General features: G+C 43.2%; 1 protein-coding gene across 3 annotated transcripts in view; it reads right to left on the bottom strand.

Annotated features, from left to right (window-relative positions):
* The window catches only part of cadm1b (cell adhesion molecule 1b), a 162,844-nt gene extending 162,358 nt beyond the window's left edge, over positions 1–486 (bottom strand). For 2 of the 3 annotated variants that reach the window (XM_035756089.2, XM_035756091.2), the window contains exon 1: positions 353–486. In XM_035756089.2, coding sequence (XP_035611982.1) covers positions 353–428 — 76 coding nt within the window. In that variant the 5' untranslated portion in view covers positions 429–486. The remainder of the gene's footprint in view (positions 1–352) is intronic. The other variant, XM_035756090.2, reaches the window with a different exon arrangement.
* Positions 487–17,925: the final 17,439 nt, after the last annotated feature.

Here is a 17,925-nt window from a genome sequence, read left to right as displayed (position 1 = left end):
AATAGTAGGCTATTGGTTGATAATCTCATGTATTAATTTTTACCACTTTTGAGGTGCAACATAGCCTACATAACAGGCTACTTTCAGAATATAAAAAGGACTGACATGCTATCCAAAGGTCCCCAAAAACAATGGCATGTTGTTTTGTATATAGGGACACGGGTTACAGCAGAGATTACATAGAAAACGGTGCAAGTTGAAGTAAGATCAAAAGAAGCGAAGTGAAGATGCTGAGATTCAGGAGAAGCTCATCGCGCATCGCGCACCAACCTTTTCAAGTTTTAGGTATGTTATTTCACTCCATGAGCTCAAACATTTTTGATACACATGCATCATGAGTAAGTAATCCTACCTTTTAGAAGAAACGCTGCTGAAATCACGAAAACAGAGAGAGAAATAGTGAGAGATCCGTTTCCCGTGATCGCCATGTTGGACAGCTGCTCGAGACTGGCGGCACTAAATCACCTAGAGACAGCCATCGGATGCGAGAGGAGGGAGGGCGCAAATAGGGACTCATCTATCAAATAACACTGCGTGATTTTTAGAGTTACTTTATGTTTTTTTTACTTTATGTTTTGCATAATTCCACCCATAGTTCAGTATTTGGGATGTGTGATTTGTGGCAAATGTCAACTTTAGGCTAAAATAAATATTTAAACATGCTTATAAACTGTATAGATAATATACATGAATTATCTATGTTGTGAATTATTCCTAGTTCAATTAACATTTAATCGGTTATTAAAAATACATATTATATAGTACGCTGTTATTTTCAGTTTTGTCTTTAAACCTAATACTGATTGAATTTGCTGTATATGCTAAACCCCTTATTCAAATGAGTTTATTACTTACATTTACATTTACATTTAAGTCATTTAGCAGACGCTCTTATCCAGAGCGACTTACAAATTGTTTCCCTATGATACGAGCAGTAATGTGTCAATAACAGTGTTTAATTGAGCTGTTTCATTAGCTGTCAGAATATCTATCACGATCATAGATCACGATTCAGAAAACATCGTGCAGTTACAGTTTGTTTTATCAGGTAGGCTACCTTCACAGTTTGACTTTAACCTTCGTCACTCAAAGAGCGCCCCCTACGTTATACCCTGAGCGAAGCAGTTTGTAGTAGGCAGTATCGCTATAGGCTACACTATATGGGATTCAGTTTTAAATGTGTGTGTGTGTGTGTGTGTGTGTGTGTGTGTGTGTGTGTGTGTGTGTGTGTGTGTGTGTGTGTGTGTGCGTGTGCGTGTGCGTGTGCGTGTGCGTGTGCGTGTGCGTGTGCGTGTGTGTGTGTGTGTGCGTGTGCATCCAGTCATTCCACCCCAAACAGCATAATAGTCTGGCCGAGTCCTACAGTCTCAGGGACTAAGAGCATCACCAGGAAACCTTGTTCAGTACAAGACAGGTAATTAATGTATTTCAAGCACATGTCTTTCTAGAGGGTTAATCTCAAACAATGGTTTTGCTAATAGCTAGGCAATAAACAATCTAGTTCACCAGTTTGCTCTCTAAAAATAGCTGATAGAATATTCTACACAGTGCCTTTGCATCTCTCTCTCTCTCTCTCTCTCTCTCTCACTCTCGCGCTCTCTCTTCTCTCCCTGCAATAACTACACTTATCAGTCTTATCTTCAACAAATAGACCTGGGTGAAATAGTGTCACAAGGAAGTGTGCATGAAGGAGTCTGCATGATAATGTTGAATATCATTTATCTTTTATGCTGTCAAAAAGAAGCCAGGACAGCTAATCTATTCTCTGAGAGTTTGTGTCAGTCCTCATTTCAGGGGATGAACAGATACCATTTTAGAACTTCACTCTAATGTCTGAGCCGTTTCTATTGCTACAGATTGAATTCCCTCCCATAAAATTCATTTCTGATGTCATTATTCCTGGCAGTTTGCCAGCCCTGCCTGTCACTCAGATATGTACACAAGGTCTTTTCCTGCTGCTACTTTGTTTACTAGGAAATGAGATGATAGGCAGCTGTCAGGTATTGTATTGCACACATTATTCTGTAATAACCCTGCATTTACATTATTGGATTTATTAGACTATTTCTGGTAGAGTTATTCTGAGACAGTTTTGTGAGCTTAAACATAAACAAGGGACTTTGTTATATGCCCTAAAACAAACCATAGTGTTTAATGTATGTCAGAGTCTGTTGCCTACTTCTGATGAGAATCCAACATGATTTTAAATTATCTTTAAATTATCATATATAACCTTGCAGAGTCCTAGAGAAAATATTTGACAACAAAAGGCGAGTTTTGGACAGAACTATTTATTTGTTATTGCACTCCCAAAACTCGCACATACATCCAAACGTATGTTGTACCGGCTTCTCTCTTTTGCAGTTTTGCAGGCTCTGCCACTTGTGTGTGTCTTTCCTGCACTCATGAGGATAGATGGGGTTCCTGGGTCTCTCTGAGGTGCCGACCGACCATCTTTCCCCCAGCAAGATGAATAATGGATGGGACTGGATCAGATGACTGGCACTCTTCATGTGGGTCCTCTGTAGTAATGACCAGCCTCAGTCCACTGTGTGTGTGTGTGTGTGTGTGTGTGTGTGTGTGTGTGTGTGTGTGTGTGTGTGTGTGTGTGTGTGTGTGTGTGTGTGTGTGTGTGTGTGTGTGTGTGTGTGTGTGTGTGTGTGTGTGTGTGTGTGTGTGTGTGTGTGTGTGTGTGTGTGTGTGTGTGTGTGTGTGTGTGTGTGTGTGTGTGTGTGTTTGTGTGTGTGTTTGAGAGAGTGAGAGAGAGAAAAGGAGAGGGAGAGAGAGTAAAAGAGAGAGAGAGTGACATGTAGCATCCTATCTCTGACCTAATACATTCATTAAATATAATTTAATAAATAAATAATTAAATCAATTCTCGTTGACCAATTGCTATACAACAACATTCAGCTGGATTTGATTACCTACCTTAGGTTACCCTTCTACTTGACAGTTGTCAATCATGTTAGATTAGCTCAAAGTCTGAACACATATAAATAATCTCCCACATTTTCCACTACTGTTTCCCCCAAATGTAGCTGATTATTCCTGAAAACTCTTGAATACATTTTTTATATAAAAGTATGATTGATAGAAAGGTCAAACAACTCCTGAGCATTTATTCATTGGTTTAAATTGCATAAGAAAATTAGCTCTATGTATAATGAAGTATCATAAACTATAATTACTTTAGTGTTCTGTCATATTCACTGCCACATTTTCACATACTAATTGATTAAATCTATAAAGTTAGGATAGGAAAGGAAATCCCTTCAGACTTTCCCATATTCTGGTTTTATGACCAGTTGCAAAAACTCTGTTACAGATTTTTCAGAATTCTTTTACGGATTGGTAACGGAATTGAGAGTTTTAATCACTCAATAATTCATAAACAAAATTGATATCAGTAAAAACACTAAAGCTAATTAACAGGTCTCCCTTTATTGTTAATTTTGTTTACTTTCATTATCCTCCATCCACATGAGGGAGAGAAAATAGATTTTTGTAACGGAATTTCAAGCCAAAAAGCAATGTTTCTCCTATAGTAGATGTCTGCGCCTGCACTGAAATCGAATTAGCATAATCAAACATCACCATCAAAGTCTCTCTGTTTTTTACTTATCTTTTTTTATTTATTTCACCTTTATTTAACCAGGTAGGCCAGTTGACAACAAGTACTCATTTACAACTGCGACCTGGCCAAGATAAAGCAAAGCAGTGCGACACAAACAACAACACAGAGTTACACATGGAATAAACAAACGTAATGTCAATAACACAATAGAAAAATCTGTATACAGTGTGTGCAAAGCAAGTAAGGAGGTAAGGCAATAAATAGGCAAATAGTTGCAAAGTAATTACAATTTAGCAATTTACACTGAAGTGATATATGTGCAGATGAGGATGTGCAAGTAGAAATACTGGTGTGCAAAAGAGCAGAAAAACTAAAAGAAATATGGGGATGAGGTAGGTAGTTGGTTGGATGGGCTATTTACAGATGGGCTTTGTACAGCTGTAGCAATCGGTAAGCTGCTATGACAGCTAACGCTTAAAGTTAGTGAGGGAGATATAAGTTTCCAACTTCATTGATTTTTGCAATTCGTTCCAGTCATTGGCAGCAGAGAACTGGACGGGAAGGCGGCCAAAGGGGGTGTTGGCTTTGGGGATGACCAGTGAAATAAACCTGCTGGAGCGTGTGCGACGGGTGGGTGTTGCTATGGAGACCAGTGAGCTGATATAAGGCAGAGCTATACATAGCAAAGACTTATAGATGACCTGGTCTCAATCCACCTCATCTACCGATGTCGACCTTCCGAGTCGATATTCACGTAATAATAAGGAATTCCCTTCAACCACGTCCACCAATTGGGGAAAACAAACATTCTTTCCCATTGAGCCCCAGGGTAAAAGAGCCAACTTCGTCGTAGATTCTTTGTTATATAGAAATAACAAAACATGCCGAAAAACTGCCGTGTTGTTCAATGTACGTGTGACCAGGTAAAACATTCTGACCTACAGTTCGTAATGCTCCCACGTAGGGAAATAGAGCCTGCGAGAAGAACCCTTTGGCTTCAGGCTATTCAGCGTGGGAGAGTGGGAAATGTGGGGACTTGGGGACGGATTTACAAAACCTTCTTGAAATGTATTCTTTAAACACCTCTTAGGGATCCCTTCACCCCCATTTCCACTCGGATCCTGTTAACGGGATTGATTTGATAACATCCAGTGAAATTGCAGTGCGCCAAATTCAAAAACAGAAATACTGATAATAAGAATTCATTAAACATACAAGTGTATCCTCCCGGGTGGCGCAGTGGTCTAGGGGACTGCATCGCAGTGCAAGCTGTGCCACCAGAGACTCTGGGTTTGTGCCCAGGCTCTGTCGCAGACGGCCGCGACCGGGAGGTCCATGGGGCGACGCACAATTGGCCTAACGTCGCCCGGGTTAGGGAGGGTTTGGCCTGTAGGGATATCCTTGTCTCATCGCGCACTAGCAACTCCTGTGGAGGGCTGGGCGCAGTGCACGCTAACCAGGTAACCAGGTGCACGGTGTTTCCTCCGACACATTGGTGCAGCTGGCTTCCGGGTTGGATGCGCGCTGTGTTAAGAAGCAGTGTGGCTTGGTTGTGTTGTGTTTCGGAGGACGTATGGCTTTCGACCTTCGTCTCTCCCGAGCCCGTACGGGAGTTGTAGCGATGAGACAAGTTGGTAACTACTAACACAAATCTGAAATAACGATATAATTCATGCCTTACCTTTGAAGATCTTCTTATGTTAGCACGCCAAAATGTCCCTGAAACGTCATATGGTCTTTTGCTCGATAGATTTCTTCTTTATATCCCCAAAATGTCCATTTATTTGGCGCGTTTGATTCAGATATACAGAAATATACGTTATTTCAACTCCCAAACATGCCTACAAAGTATCTAATAAGTTACCTGTAAACTTGGTCCAAACATTTCAAACAACTTTCCTAATCCAACTTTAGGTAACCTAAAACGTAAATAATAGATCAAATTTAAGTCAGGATAAACTGTGTTCAATACCGGACGAAAACAAAGTGAAGCACGTTCCAGGTCGCGCGCATAAAAATACTTGAGTACCTTTGAGTGACACATGAAAATAACAGGGCTACTTGTTCATTTCTCAAAATAAAAACATTAACCAATTTCTAAAGAATGTTGATATCTAGTGGAAGCCATAGCAACTGCAAGCAAAGTCCTATTAAAAAGAGCTTCCCATAGAAAACTAGTGGAAAACACCTTGACCTCAAAAAAAAAAAAAAATTCCTGGATGGATTGTGCTCGGGGTTTCGCCTGCCAAATCAGTTCTGTTATACTCATAGACATTATTCAAACAGAAACTTCAGAGTGTTTTCAGAGTGTTTTCTATTCAAATCCACTAAATTCACTAATAATATGCATATCCTAGCTTCTGGGCCTGAGTAGCAGGCAGTTACTTTGGGCACACTTTTCATCCGGATGTCAAAATACTGCCCCCTAGTTAACTCCCATTTTCCCCTTAACTATAGACTTAAGAAGAAAGTTAAGCAAAGTTGCCATTCCTCAATAAAGTTATTGGAAATGTTCTTTAGGTTTTTCCTAAGTTTCTTCTTCTTCCTAAGAAATGTACTTAACTTTAGGACAGCTAAACCCTTGTCTTGAGACGAATGGATACTTTTGTAAACATGAACGTTATCTTGCACCACAGACACAGTTGGCTACCGGATATTTAAATACAGCAAGAAAACAAATTAAACATGCATTATCTAGCTAGTTAGTAATTAACAATATATTACAATATTCTAAAAGTGTTAAATAGCTAGTTATCTCTTCAATTTGCAAAGAAGAACTTGGCTAACTTAGCTAATGTTAACATCGTTAGTTATGTAGTTGGCTACAATGTTGGGACGTGTTGGCTAGCTAAGGTTGCTGCCTAACTTACCAGTTGCACTGTCCCTCTACCACCATCTCTATGATGGACAACACCTTCTCCTTCAGCTGGTCCACATGAATGGTCTTTCAGTTCCCTTCTTCTTAGCAGCTGAATTGATGTCGGACCACTTCTTTTTAACAGTGTCACTGTCCTTTGCCATACACCCAACGGCAGAAACAGACTCGGCCAATCTCGCACATCTTCTCTTTTTAGCGTCTGCAGTGACCCCGCAGTTATCAAGTCTCCCCAACAGCAACCTTTTCCTGGCTGCTATTTCCTTCACCATCACTTCAAGCTCTTGTTTGCTGAAGTTTTTATTGCGCTTTCCTTGGTTATCCATTTTTGATTTTGATGTACAGTTGCTAACGTTAGTCTGCCTATAATGTTTGAAAAATAACATTTTTTTTGTGTCTATAAACGCTTCATGAGCCAACTAAAACATGTTTATTTTCTAGACATAAAGCAAAAAAATAAATGTAATAAAATGTAAATATCAACACTTTATTATAGTGGGCCAAATCCTATCATCCCTGTCACATAGGCTTATTTATTAGTTTCAAGCACGTCACTAATGTCAATGCCACATAAGAAGATATTTACGAAGTTCTTAAGAAAGATATTTACAAAGTTCCTAAGATAACTACGAATTCCTAAGAACATTTTGAGGAATAGCATTTACGAACTATCTTATGAACTTATCTTATGAACTTCTCATTTTTTGTCTTAAGTTCTTCTTAAGTTTTTTCGTAAGTAATGTTTTGTGAATCTGGCCCACGGTAATGTGGAAAAGTAATCTTTAGACATGTACTTTTGTTAAATGTAGTTTTGGAGTTGACTAAAATAAACAGACAATAAGAAAATTGCATTTGAAAAAGGTTACGTTTTTTGCAGGAGCCAATGGGGTAACCTAGGTAACAACAGGTGGTTTTCCCCACAGGCGGACAGGGCCTCGACATTCTATCTAATAACGACTGGGACTATGAAGATGGACCAAAAATGCTTCTCCAATAGAAATTTCTGATCACACTTGTAAGCGATGTCATGTCAATGTTGGCTAGCTAAGCTTATGTGCAGGCAGTCAAATCAAAGGCACCCCTCCGATATAAAGTTGTTTAAGACAAAAATGAAAACTCGTCAGTTTTTCACTTACACGAGGTTGGAGTAATAACATGTTCAACTACTTACGACATTGGCTCGAATCTAGGTTTAGATATCGAGAAAATGAACAACTAAGGAAGATTTTTTCACTTCTCTCATTGACTTCTCAAACCTCGGCCTGGTCTTCTTGGTCTGTTTCACAAGCGTTCCACAAGCGTTCCAGGAAGTTTCGCGATGTCGCGCCTCTGAGTTTCCAAACTCTGTGCTACAGCCGTGTTTGTCAGACAAGGAGACATCCCATAAAATCAGTCTTCTCACAAAAAGGTCTGTCAATACCGAATGGTAAAAAAGTCTCATCTGAAGTTCCTGATACTTTTTCCAATAGCTTTCTAATATCTCTTAGATGCATTTTAGACACCTCAAGCCATACTTCCTTTTGATTTAATTTTGACTGTCTATTTTGCCATGTATGAATGTGTTATTCAATATGTTTCTATGGGCTAGTAGCAGTAAGGCCAAGCAAATTCAAATTCAATGTTACATCAAATCATTTCTAAATATTTTTTTGGTGATACCTACAGGGGTTGTAGAATTATAAATCAAATAGCTAAATGATCCATGCTATGACTGTTTTAAAACAGTTCCATGTTAGCTTAGTTGAGGCTTAGACTCTTAGAGTCCCCTGATTGATTATAGATCCATAAATTTAATAAATTGTTCTATTAAAATAATAACAAAGCTCAAAAGCAATAGAATGGCAAAAGTCTTACCAGACTTGATACATATCAATCAAACAGGGTTTATTAAAATAGACACTTATAAAACAAATACAAGAACCAGTAGTGGTGTGTGGGTAAAATCGCTGGGGAAGCCAATCCTGAAAAAGAAAGCCATATTACAACCTATGTGTTGTGATAATTGCCTTGTTTGCTCTATAACCTGTTAGTTCATATGTCTTGCGACAGTGATAAATGTGCCTAAGGCAGAGACAATAAGGAGGGACAGTGTCAGAATATATTCAACGGAACTGGAAAGCAACCTCTTTGTCCAGTGAAGTCCACAGAGCATATTGCGTTTAACAAACAGTTACAGCAGTTACAGCATGGTCAAGCAAGTTGTTTCTGACATTTTGGGACGACTAAATAACTATTGATTAAAAACGACATAGATTTACTGCAAGTCGCAAAGAAAACAGGAGCTGCCTCCACTATTCCAGCACTGTAACGCCGTTCTTCGTTTGTAGAAAGAGAGTCGGACCGAAATGCAGCGTGGTGGTTACTCAAGAAAGCGAAACATGAAATAACTATTACAAAATACAAAACAACAAACGGAACGTGAAACCTAATTACAGCCTATCTGGTGAAACTACACAGAGACAGGAACAATCACCCATGAAATACAAAGCGAAACTCAGGCTACCTAAATACGGTTCCCAATCAGAGACAACGAGAATCACCTGACTCTGATTGAGAACCGCCTCAGGCAGCCAAGCCTATACAACACCCCTAATCAGCCGCGATCCCAAATACTACAAACCCCAATACGAAAATACAATAACATAAACCCATGTCACACCCTGGCCTGACCAAATAATATAACGAAAACACAAAATACAATGACCAAGGCGTGACAGGCACCATTTACACTTCAACATTTCAACAACATAAAAAAACCTGTGATGGAAATGTGCTTTTCTTATAATTCATTTCTGTGTTGTTTTCATGTGTTGTTCTAATGACCAATTTCTGTATTCATGCAAGTAACTGATTTAACTAAATCATGCAAACATTACTTGTCTGTGTATAGCCGTATATAAGACAACTGCTGGGACATCCCAAGCAGAGCTCCTGATTGACATGTGTACTATGGTGCATTGAGTTGGTTGGAACCTCTCCATCACGCTGACAATAAACAATGATTCATATTAAGATTTACTTCAAGTGTCCCTGTGTAAGAATTTCCTCAACTAACCTATGCTTAGTCTAATACAGTGACAACTAAAAGATACCAAAAACAATTTAGTCCAATCAACGTAAGCTAAATATGATGTGGTTCCATGGTTCTGATTTCTGTGTGTGTGTGTGTGTGAGTGTGTATGTGTGTGCGTGTGTACATGCGTTCGTGCAAGTAGAAAAAACATGTCGACTACCCCTACCTATAGAGAAACACTGATGCCATCCCCCTCTCTTTCATGTTGACGAAACGGTCTATGACTCTGTCATACAGTATACACTTTTATTTTTTGTTGTCCAAGGCTACCTGGCTAAAATGCTTGCTTGCTAGCCTAACTTCCTTTCATGGGCAACATTAACTAATTGGATCAGAATCGCCAGAATCACCATTATAATCATTGGCCAGTACGGAGAATTAAGTAAAACCACAAGTCCAAACCCTTATCTCCATCTATGGTTAATTTAGGAAAGGGACAATTTTAGCTACCGGAGGACAACAACACAACGAGATACAACAATTCAAGTTGTTTCTGTCAATTACATATTGCTCTCGATGTGATGTGAAAGGAGTGAAGCCAAATCCAAACTGGCTTCCCTTGGCACTTTTCTTGTTGCGCCCGGACCACTCACAGTTGAGCTCACTCAGTTCACCTCAATTCTGATTGGCTATTATTTTATTTAAAAAATCTATCAAGGGAAGCCAAGTGCTTGCTGTATTCCCTTGAATTCAATGCTACAGGCGGCAACAATGTCTTTTTGACCAGACAGCATTAGATAGATAGCCTACACATCACTCAGATGCTTTTTCAGGTAAGAAACATTCAGCCTTTTGCGAATTGAAAAAAATGTATGAAACACAGACAGACGAAAGACGCATTATTTTCTATGCATTTTCTTTTTTTTCTTGTTAATTTCTTTGGCTTCCCTTGGCATCCATGTAATTGCTTTAGCAAGGGGCACAAGATGGGGATGTCCCCTCTCTCCTCTCCTGTTTGCACTGGCAATTGAACTACTTGCAGAAGGAATTAGACAGGACCCAAACCTAACAAGTATCAGTGTTGGTAAATATGAATATAAACTAAACTTATTTGCAGATGATCTCCTGATATATTGAAAACTCAATTACCCCTTCACAAAAAAAATATTTCAAAATACAGGATATGAAACGAACATGAAATAAATAAATAATGGCTATAGGACGAAAAACAAATTACTCACAGCGATCCTTTAAGTGGACAACCATTTTATTTTTTAAATACTTAGAATGCTTAATAAGTTACAAACAACAAATATATAAAGATAACTTTATTCCATTACTCAACAAAATGTTAACAGATCTAATTAAATGGAGTAATTTTCCCATAAATCTTACAGGTAGAATATAATTTTATTTTTTTAGTGCTAGATCAGCTTAAATATTGCCGATAGAATATAGCTTCCATCAATGTAATTGTCTGCATAATTTCCAATCCCCCATATATTTTTGTAAATGTATATACTGTATATAAAATATCTTTAAAATACATGTTCCTTTATTATTTACCCCTAACCCTACCACCCCTCCCCTAATTGGTGTAAACTAATGGACAACAACACTTAGGCTTCTACTTCCAGCTTATAGAAACTACATACATTTGACGAACACAATGTATTCTCTGAAGACTATGCAGTTTGATTTCTATTTGCAATATATTTGTATCTGTTCTGTTTCACAAAAGTTCTGAACCTATATACATTTTACAGACACAGTATATTTTACATTAGTTATCTTGTTTTTTTTGTCCCACGCTTCAGCTCCACTCAACCCCTCCCATCTATCGCTTAGCACCATTCATTTTTTATTTCTATTTGCCATATTTTTTTTAACTGTGCTGTGATGTTTCACAAATGTTCTGAACCTTTCTATTCTCATAGTTTCACAGATTGGAAATTAAATTAAAGATACAATTTTTTGTTTAAAGCATTATTATATTATTGATAAATTGACTATGACTTTTATAACCACTCAGCAGTGCTATTTGTACAGTTAGCTGTAATGCTTGTCCTCTTCTTCTGACGAGGAGTTGCAAGGATCGGACCAAAGCGCAGCGTGGTACATGTTCATGACGATATTTATTCAACTCAGAACACTAAAACAAAAATAACAACGAGAATGATACGAAACGAAACAGTCCTGTCTGGTGACATACACAAAGACAGAAAATAAACACCCACGAAACACAAATGGGAAAAGGTGTAACGGCGTTCTTCGTTTGTCAAAAGAGAGTCGGACCGAAATGCAGCGTGGTGGTTACTCAAGTCTTTAATGAAGGAAGAGCGATACATGAAATAACTATACAAATGCAAAACAACAAAACGGAACGTGAAACCTAATTACAGCCTATCTGGTGAAACTACACAGAGACAGGAACAATCACCCACGAAATACACAGTAAAACCCAGGCTACCTAAATACGGTTCCCAATCAGAGACAACGAGAATCACCTGACTCTGATTGAGAACCGCCTCAGGCAGCCAAGCCTATACAACACCCCTACTCAGCCGCAATCCCAAATACTACAAACCCCAATACGAAATTACAATATATAGACCCATGTCACACCCTGGCCTGACCAAATATATAACGAAAACACAAAATACAATGACCAAGGCGTGACAGCACCCCCACCCTAAGGTGCGGACTCCCGGACGCACCTCAAAACCATAGGGAGGGTCCGGGTGGGCGTCTGTCCATGGTGGCGGTTCCGGCTCGGGACGTGGACCCCACTCCATTAATGTCCTAGTTCCTCCCCTTCGTGTCCTGGGATAATCCACCCTCGCCGCCGACCATGGCCTAATAGTCTTCACCCAGAACCCCACAGAACTGAGGAGCAGCTCGTGACTGAGGGGCATCTCAGGACTGAGGGACAGCTCGGGACTGAGGGGCAGCTCGGGACTGAGGGGCAGCTCGGGACTGAGGGGCAGCTCGGGACTGAGGGGCAGCTCGGAACTGAGGGGCAGCTCGGAATTGAGGGGCGGCTCGGAACTGAGGCAGCTCGGGACTGAGGGGCAGCTCGAGACTGAGGGGCAGCCCGGAACTGAGGGGCAGCCCGCAACTGAGGGGCAGCCCGGAACTGAGGGGAAGCCCAGTACTGAGGGGAAGCCCAGTACTGAGAGAAAGCCCAGCACTGAGAGGAAGCCCAGTACTGAGAGGAAGCCCAATACTGAGATGAAGCTCAGGTAGGTAGTAGGCTCCGGTAGATCCTGGCTGGCTGGTGGATCTGGAAGATTCAGGTTGACTGGCAGATCTAGAAGATCATGGCTGACTGGCAGATCTAGCTGCTCTATGCAGACTGGCAGATCTGGAAGAGACTGGTTGACTGGCAGATCTGGAAGAATCTGGTTGACTGGCAGATCTAGAAGATCATGGCTGACTGGCGGATCTAGAAGATCATGGCTGACTGGCGGATCTAGCTGCTCTATGCAGGCTGACAGCTCCTTGCAGACTGACAGCTCTTTGCAGACTGGCAGCTCTGGCTGCTTTATGCAGACTGACAGCTCTGACTGCTCCATGCAGGCTGACAGCACCCTGCAGACTGGCAGCTCCTTGCAGACTGACAGCTCCTTGCAGACTGACAGCTCTTTGCAGACTGACAGCTCTGGCTGCTTCATGCAGACTGACAGCTCTGACTGCTCCATGCAGGCTGACAGCACCCTGCAGACTTGCAGCTCCTTGCAGACTGACAGCTCCTTGCAGACTGGCAGCTCTTTGCAGACTGACAGCTCTGGTTGCTTCATGCAGACTGACAGCACCTTGCAGACTGACAGCTCCCTGCAGACTGGCAGCTCAGGCTGCTCCGAACAGGCAGGAGGCTCCGGCAGCGCTGTAGAGGAGGAAGGCTCTGATAGCGCTGAACAGGCGAGGCGCACAGAAGGCCTGGTGCGTGGTGCTGGAACTGGTGCTACAGGATTGAGGACACGCACAGGAAGCCTGGTGCGGGGAGCTGCTACCGGAGGACTGGTGTGTGAAGGTGGCACAGGATGGACTGGACCGTGAAGGTGTACTGGAGAGCCTGAGAGCAGGACTGGCACAGGACGTGCAAGGCTAGGTAGGTACACAGGAGGCCTGGTGCGTGAGGCTGGCACATTTTTCACCAGCCGACTAACACGCACCTCAGGACGAGTATGGAGCGCTGACCCAGGTGCCATTAAATCCCCGACACGCTCCGTCGGACGAATATCATACCTATAGCACCATGCTAGCAACTCCCTCATTACTCTCTCCTCCACTTTCCCCATTAACTCCTTCACAGTCTCTGCTTCGCTCACCTTTAACACCGGCTCTGGTTCTGGTCTCCTCCTTGGCTCCTCACGATAAACAAGGAGAGTTGGCTCTGGATAGACCGGACCGTGCAGGCGCACTGGAGCTCTTGAGCACTGAGCCTGCCCAACCTTACCTGGCTCGATGCCCACTCTAGCCCGGCCAATACAAAGGGCTGGTATGTGCCGCACCGGGCTATGCACCCGCACTGGAAACACTGTGCGCTCCATAGCATAACACGGTGCCTGCCCGGTCTCTCTAGCCCCCCGGTAAGCACAGGGAGTTTGCGCAGGTCTCCTACCTGGCGTAGCCAAACTCTCTTTAAGCCCCTCCCCAATAATTTTTTTGGGCTGCTTTTCGGGCTTCCATCCGCGTTGCCGTGCTGCCTCCTCATACCAGCGCCTCTCCGCTTTTTCCGCCTCTATTTCCTCCTTGGGGCGGCGATATTCACCAGGCTGAGCCCAGGGTCCTTTTCCGTCCTGTTCTTCCTCCCATGTCCAATTCTCCAAGTGGTGCAGCCTCTCCCACTGCAACTGCTCTTGACGATTAACAGGGAGAGTTGGCTCAGGTCTGACTCCTGACTCAGCCACTCTCCCTCTGAGCCCTCCCCCAATAAATATTTGGGGGTGACTTTCGGGTTTCGCTCTGCGCCGCCGAGTATTTCTTTTTGACTCCATTCGCCTATAGCCCTCTTCGCAATGCTCCAGCGAATCCCAGGCGGGCTCCGGCAATCTCTCTGGGTCGGCCGCCCACCTGTCTATTTCTTCCCACGTCGTATACTCCATGCCTCTGCTGTCCATAACGTCCTCCATTCGCTGTTCCAGCTGCCTGTTAACACGCTGCTCGGTCCGAGTGTGGTGGGTGATTCTGTAACGGCGTTCTTCGTTTGTCAAAAGAGAGTCGGACCGAAATGCAGCGTGGTGGTTACTCATGTCTTTAATGAAGGAAGAGCGATACATGAAATAACTATACAAATGCAAAACAACAAAACGGAACGTGAAACCTAATTACAGCCTATCTGGTAAAACTGCACAGAGACAGGAACAATCACCCAAGAAATACACAGTGAAACCCAGGCTACCTAAATACGGTTCCCAATCAGAGACAACGAGAATCACCTGACTCTGATTGAGAACCGCCTCAGGCAGCCAAGCCTATACAACACCCCTAATCAGCCGCGATCCCAAATACTACAAACCCCAATACGAAATTACAATATATAAACCCATGTCACACCCTGGCCTGACCAAATATATAACGAAAACACAAAATACAATGACCAAGGCGTGACAAAAGGCTACCTCAGTATGATTCTCAATCAGAGACAACTAACGACACCTGCCTTTGATTGAGAACAATACCAGGGCAAACGCAAAAACACAACATAGAAAACGGAACATAGACAACCCACCCAACTCACACCCTGACCAAACTAAAACAAAGACATAACAAAGGAACTAAGGTCAGAACGTGACAGTACCCCCCTGTCCGCGGTGGCGGCTCTGGCCCCTTTAACACGGCGACCATCGCCGCCGACCTCGGACTGGGGCCCCAAGCCACGGGTCCTGAATGGATGGGAGATTCTGGCAGCACCGGACAGGCGGGAGAACCTGGAGGAAGGAGACGGAGACACAGCCTGGTGCGGGGGGCTGCCACCGGAGGGCTGGTGCGTGGATTAGGCACCGAATAGACCGAACAGTGAAGGCGCACTGGAGGTCTCGAGCACCAAGCCTGCCCAACCCTACCTGGTTGGATGCTCCCTGTAGCCAGGCCAGTGCGGTGAGGTGGAATAGCCCGCACTGTGCTGTGCTGTTGAACCGGGGACACCATGAGTAGGGCTGGTGCCATGGCCTGAGGAGACGCACTGGAGACCAGATGTGCTGAGTTTCATGGAACTTGGCTCGAAGCCCAACCTAGCCCGGCCGATACGAGGTGCTGCTATGTACAGCACCGGGCTATGCCTGCGCACCGGGGACACTGTGCGCCTCATGGCATAACACGGTGCCTGCCCGGTCCCTCTCTCTCAAGGGTAAGCACGGGGAGTTGGCTCAGGTCTCCTACCTGACTTAGCCACACTCCCTGTGTGCCAGCCCCCCAATACATTTTTGGGGCTGCCTCTCGGGCTTCCAACCACGCTGCCGTGCTGCCTCCTCATACCACCGCCCCTCGGCTTCCGCTGCCTCCAGCTCATTCCCTTGCCGTCCATAATCTCCTCCCATGTCCAGGAGTCCTGTGATCGCTGCTGCTGCTGCTGCTGCTGCCCGTTACCACGCTGCTTGGTCCTTTGGTGGTGGGTGTTTCTGTAACGCACACCCACGAAACACAAGTAGGAAAATGCTACCTAAATATGATTCTCAATCAGAGACAACGAACGACACCTGCCTCTGATTGAGAACCATACTATGTCAAACACAGAAAAAAGAACATGGACTACCCACCCCAACTCACGCCCTGACCAACCTAAAACAAAGACATAACAAAGGAACTAAGGTCAGAACTTGACACATAGTGGCAAAAAATGTCAATTTAGCAATTAAACACCGGAGTGATGGATGTGCAGAAGATGAATGTGCAAGTAGAGATACTGGGGTGCAAAGAAGAAAAAAATAGGGGGATGAGGTAGTTGGGTGGGCTATTTACAGATGGGCTATGATCTGTAAGCTGCTCTGACAGCTGATGCTTAAAGTTAGTGAGGGAGATATGAGTCTCCAGCTTCAGTGATTTTTGCAGTTTGTTCCAGTCATTGGCAGCAGAGAATTGGAAGGAAAGGCGACCAAATGAGGAATTGGCTTTGGGATGACCAGTGAAATATACCTGCTGGAGCGCATGCTATGGGTAGGTGCTGCTATGGTGACCAGTAAGCTGAGATAAGGCTGGGCTTTACCTAAATAAGACTTATAGATGACCTGGAGCCAGTGGGTTTGGCTACGAATATGAAGTGAGGGCCAAAGAGAGCATACAGGTCGCAGTGGTGGGTTGTATATGGGGCTTTGGGGACAAAAGGATGGCACTGTGATAGACTGCATCAAATTTACTGAGTAGAGTGTTGGAGGCTATTTTGTAAATGACATCGCTGAAGTCAAGGATCGGTAGGATAGTCAGTTTTACGAAGGTATGTTTGACAGCATGAGTGAAGGATGCTTTGTTGCGAAATAGGAAGCCTATTCTAGATTTAATTTTTGATTGGAGATGCTTAATGAGTCTGGAAGGAGAGTTTACAGTCTAACCAGACACCTAGGGATTTGTAGTTGTCCACATATTCTAAGTCAGAACCGTCCAGAGTAGTGATGCTAGACGGGCGAGCAGGTGTGGCAGCGATCGGTTGAAGAGCATGCATTTAGTTTTACTTGCATTTAAGAGCAGTTGGAGGCCACGGAAGGAGAGTTCTATGGCATTGAAACTTGTCTGGAGGTTTGTTAATTAACACAGTGTCAAAAGAAGGGCCAGAAGTATACAAATAGGTGTCTTCTGCGTAGAGGTGGATCAGAGAATCACCAGCAGCAAGAGCAACATCATTGATGTATACAGAGAAAAGAGTCGGCCCGAGAATTGAACCCTGTGGCACCCCCATAGAGACTGCCAGAGGTCTGGACAACAGGCCCTCCAATAAGACACACTGAACTCTGTCTGAGAAGTAGTTGGTGAACCAGGTGAGGCAGTCATTTGAGAAACCAAGGCTGTTGAGTCTGCCGATAAGAATATGATGATTGACAGTCGAAAGCCTTGGCCAGTTCGATGAATACAGCTGCACAGTATTGTCTCTTATCGATGGAGGTTATGATGTTGTTTAGGACCTTGAGCGTGGTTGAGGTGCACCCGTGACCAGCTCGGAAACCAGATTGCATAGCAGAGAAGATACGATGGGTTTCGAAATGGTCAGTGATCTGTTTGTTAACTTGGCTTTCGAAGACCTTATCAAGGCAGGTTAGGATAGGTATTCTCTTCTCATCATTCATCTTGAAAAAATGTATACTAAAAACGTAGAAATCAATCATTCCGCCATCATTAAGACAATGGAAAAATCAAATGATTTATTACTCAAATATTTATAGTGCGCGGGCTACAAGAGAAACAAAGTGGTCATGTGGGGGAAAGTGATGCAGGCCTAGAGATGGGTGTGTGTGCTTGTGGGTCTGGGTA

Source organism: Oncorhynchus keta, chromosome 18 (assembly GCF_023373465.1).
Source record: "Oncorhynchus keta strain PuntledgeMale-10-30-2019 chromosome 18, Oket_V2, whole genome shotgun sequence".
Lineage (NCBI taxonomy): Eukaryota > Metazoa > Chordata > Actinopteri > Salmoniformes > Salmonidae > Oncorhynchus > Oncorhynchus keta.
The sequence above is the reverse complement of the archived record's forward strand: the minus strand, read 5'-3'. Positions and strand labels throughout refer to the sequence as shown.